General features: G+C 39.7%; 1 protein-coding gene across 1 annotated transcript; it reads left to right on the top strand.

The window, feature by feature from the left end:
• Positions 1-2,381: 2,381 nt before the first annotated feature.
• On the top strand, positions 2,382-3,799 carry LOC107490265 (heat stress transcription factor C-1). The gene is made up of 2 exons (XM_016111021.3): positions 2,382-2,798; positions 2,929-3,799. Exons 1-2 carry the CDS (start codon positions 2,577-2,579, stop codon positions 3,766-3,768), a joined length of 1,062 nt encoding a protein of 353 aa, XP_015966507.1. The 5' UTR covers positions 2,382-2,576; the 3' UTR covers positions 3,769-3,799.
• The last annotated feature ends 700 nt before the right edge of the window (positions 3,800-4,499 follow it).

Below are 4,499 nucleotides of genomic sequence, written 5' to 3'. Positions count from 1 at the left end.
AACAGTATCCCTATTGTTATCTTGGGCACTGCCATCAACAACAAAAGGGATCCGCACTACTCCACTCTCTATAACTGCTCAAAGATTTGTGGAACACCTCGTCTGCATCGGCTTCCTTGTTATTAAAGATCCGCCCATTCCTCTCAAGCCAGATGTTCCAAATAACTGCAAAGAAGCATATGAGCCACTTGTTGCACTCTTCTTTCCTGTTAATGACACATGTCCAACTCTCAAAATGTTCTTTCAGTGAACCCGGGATAGACCACGACTTTCCAAATTCAGTTAGCCATTCACACCACACCTGTCAGGTAAACTCACATCCAAGAAACAAGTGGTAAATATGTTCAACGTCTTTTTTACACAAAACACATATGTTATCACTATGGCTCAAAATTCTCAGTCTAAGCAATCTTTCTTTAGTATTTACTCTTCCTGTCAAAGCAAACCAGATAAATAACTCCGCTCGTGGCAGAACCAAACCTTTCCATATGGTTCTGGTGGAGCTATAGCCACCGGGAGCGTTCTGATTGCAACACCTGCATAAAAGAGTTAGTTGAAAAAATGCCTTCCTTGTCAAATTTCCATATGACTCTGTCTTGCGTATCATATGCTATCTTTACAGGCCTTAAAATCTCATGCAATTGATCCACTAATTCCAACTCCCATTGGTATAAATCTCGCCTCCACTGGAAGTTCTAAATCCACTCTAACCCATCCCAAAACCCGCAATCCCCTATAATAGATCCTCTTTGGTTTGAAACAGAGAAGAGCATCGGAAAATACATCTTTAGCGAACCACTTTGTAACCAAACATCTTTCCAAATTCGAGTCTTCCTCCCATCACCCACCTCCATAGATAACCCAGCAATCATCTTATCTCTGACATTTTGAACCTTGAACTGGAGTTGACAGATATCCTTCCATGGACCCCCTCTACTAGGCAATGTCTGAGCTGATAACATCACGTTGGAGTTCAAGTTATGACAAGAGCATACAACCTTCTTCCATAATGGACACTCCTCTTTTGAGAAACGCCACCACCACTTAAAAAGGAGTAGAGCTGTGTTCCTAATCATAGCATCACCCACCCCCAGCCCACCAAGCTTTTTAGGAGCCTGAACCACTTCTCACTTAACTATTGCCAGCCCATTCCTTCCTTCCTCCTTACTCCATAAAAATTTTCTCTGTAAGGAAATCAACTTTTCTGCCATTGTCCTCAGCATCTTATACAGGCTCAAGTAGTACACCGGTAAGCTATTTAATACAGATTTAATAAGGACTAACTTACCTGCTTTATTGAGCACTTTTGCCTTCCACAAACTAAACTTCTCCTCAACTTTATCAATAATCGGCTTCCAAGTATTAACCCGCCTTGGGTTCGCTCCTAAAGAAATACCCAGATATTTGACTGAAATGTTAGCCTCCCATCAGATAATAATCTATATAAGATAAATAAAATAAAAAATAAAAAATATTTAAAAATCTAATATTCACTTAAGTCACTTTCACTTACTTTCTTAAATTATTGTTTACTTGAACTTTAGAGTAATGTTTACAAACAAATACCTACCTCCTCTAATGTTGTTTGGAGTTTGGCATATATCTTATTTATAAAAAAATAGGACAACGTATCTCTTTCTAATATGAGTTATATATACCTCAAACTACACAAAAATATCTTATTGTTAATTATTAAAATTTAAACGTAAATGCAGGAAATTCAAAAATTACTTAATAAATATATTCAAATTTAAAATATTACTAATTTATAGATATATAACTAATATCAGAATTATTGTCTTAAATTGTAAATTTCAAATGAATGCAATACAAATATGTATTTGACCGTTAAAAAATTAAAAAAGATGTGGGTACTAATCTTTTGGTTAAGATGCGTAGAAATGTAAAATCAGTGCAAACGATTGAAGTTTTCTTCCAAGTTCACGTATTCATTGTGTAATTTTTTAGGGTTAGAAAGCAAAGACGGAGCTAGGGTTATACAAGACACAGAGAAGCTAATAAGTGACAAGGCCAGCGCTAAAGAGGAAGGAGGGAGCCTCACCACTCTCTCAGCTTTCGACCAAAAACACCCTGTCGTTTACTCCCATTTGTCCAAGGCTCTATGGGACCACCTCTCCCTCACTCCCCAATCACCACGCGCCTCCTCACCCGCGCGTGATTTCCAACCATAAATATCTCACTATCGGAGCGTGACGTGTACCAAAGCGAAACCCACGTAGACCCCACCCATGATCCTTACGCAAAAATCTCACAAGCCCCCTCGATGCTCGCCACGTGTCCCATACACCCACTTTCACTACAGTGCATTCGTCCTCTTTATATATTAACCCTCCTCTTCCTAAAAAAGAAAGAAAGAAAAAAAGTAATGAAAAATTAAATCCCAACCCACCCATTTCTCTCTGTGTCTGACACTCACTCTCATACAAAGAAGAGAAAATAAAACACACTACAGAGACTCACGTTCACACATAACAGAACAGAAACCATCACTATAACAATAATAACCATAACCGCCCTTCTCTCTCCGCATCTTCTTCTCTTTGTGGTGGTTATTGATGGTGTCGATTAATGGGATGGAGCAGAACAACGTGATCGCACCGTTCGTTATAAAGACATATCACATGGTCAACGATCCGAGCACCGATTACCTTATAGCATGGGGCCCAGCGAACAACAGCTTCATCGTCGTCGACCCTCTCGACTTCTCTCAGTCTCTACTCCCTGCCTTCTTCAAGCACAACAACTTCTCCAGCTTTGTTCGCCAACTCAACACCTATGTTAGTGCCACCATCTATCTAATTCTTTCAATTCAATCCAATCTATACCCACTTCCCAAAACTCGGTTTATCTTATTTTCTCGACAACCGGGTATTGATATTTGATCATGTTTTTCTTTTTTCTTTATAGGGTTTCAGAAAGGTGGATCCAGATAAGTGGGAGTTTGCAAACGAGTGGTTTCTGAGAGGGCAGAAGCACTTGCTGAAGAATATAGTTAGGAGGAAGCACGGCACGAGGAGCTATAATTCTTTGCATTTCAACAACCACCACCACGGTGGCAAGCAGCAGATTTTAGCGGCGGAGGAGCTCGACGATGAAGCCATGATGGTGGAGATAGCGAGGCTGAAGGAGGAGCAGAAGGCTTTGGAACAAGAGCTTCAAGGGATGAACAAGAGGTTGGAGACAACCGAGAAGAGACCACAGCAAATGATGGCTTTTCTATGCAAGGTCGTCGAGGATCCCGAGGTTCTATCCAGGGTTCTTCTTGAGAGGGAGACCAGGCAAATCGCCGACAAGAAGCGCCGCCTTATCACGGCTGCGACCTCCTCGTCTTCGTCTTCTGGTGTTGCCGTCAAGACGGAACTCGAGGAGGAGGAACCAACTGTCGGGAATATAATATCTTCTTCGCCGGAAACCGGCTTCGAAATTGATAATTTTTGCCACGTGGCGTCGCCGTCTCCGCCGCAGGAGGCGGCGCCGGTGGCCATGGGGTGGTTGGGGCAGCCGCGGCCGAGGATTGGTCATCACTACCAACAGCAGGGGCATAATGGATATAGAAGTTATAATAACAATTATAATTATAGTTCCGCCGCCACACCAAAGCCGTTGACGGTGGTTCCTCCGACGGCGCCGCCGCAGGGTAATGGCACTGGTGGAGGTAAAGGTCACGTGAACTTTTTTAGTGAAATGGCGGCGGAGAATAGTCCACGGCCACCTTATCCGTTTTCACTATTAGAAGGTGGATTCTAAGATTGTATCTATTTTTGTTAGATTTTTACAATATCATGCATTATATATTCTATCTATAGTAATTAGTAAATTCTAGGGATATATTTATATATATATATATTTTAACATTTACCTTTTTTTTTTCTCTTTCTTTTCTTTGTTCATACTTCATGTGGTTCTTATTTTCGGTTTTGTCTCCCTAATTATTATGCTAAAAGAAAAAGAAAAGGACATGAAGATCATATCTTCAACAAATTATCGTTAGATATTTGAGTTTGGGTTTTGTCATTAGTATATCTTTTCGTAAAATATGCTAAAAATAATAACAAGAAGGAGAATGTGTTAGTGGACACGCATGCATATCTGAAAAACATGCAAAGATTATAATATATTAAGATGTAAAGTAAAAGTAAAAATTTAGACTTTCTTCACTAAGGAAAAAAAAAAAGAAAGAAAATTAAAATCATCATTAACTTGCTGAAAAGATTACCGCAATTGGATCTATTACATTGATAAGGGCACGCATTTCGAATTTTAAAAGGCCAGGATGCATATATATGGAAGCAGGCGTCCATAACATATAGGAGAAATTAAACACTAGCTAGCAAATTCAAGTAGCTATACCTTTAATTTCATTACTTTTAATTGTTTAGTTCCCAGTTGTTGAATTTCTTTTTTAAATTATTTGAAGGCATGATTGCTGTAGGTTGGGAACTGTTTTGGTACCCTATCTCAGGGATCGTATATACGAC

The sequence above is a fragment of the Arachis duranensis genome, chromosome 5 (assembly GCF_000817695.3).
Source record: "Arachis duranensis cultivar V14167 chromosome 5, aradu.V14167.gnm2.J7QH, whole genome shotgun sequence".
NCBI classification, from domain to species: Eukaryota; Viridiplantae; Streptophyta; class Magnoliopsida; order Fabales; family Fabaceae; genus Arachis; species Arachis duranensis.
This window is presented reverse-complemented; position numbering and strand designations above follow the sequence as displayed.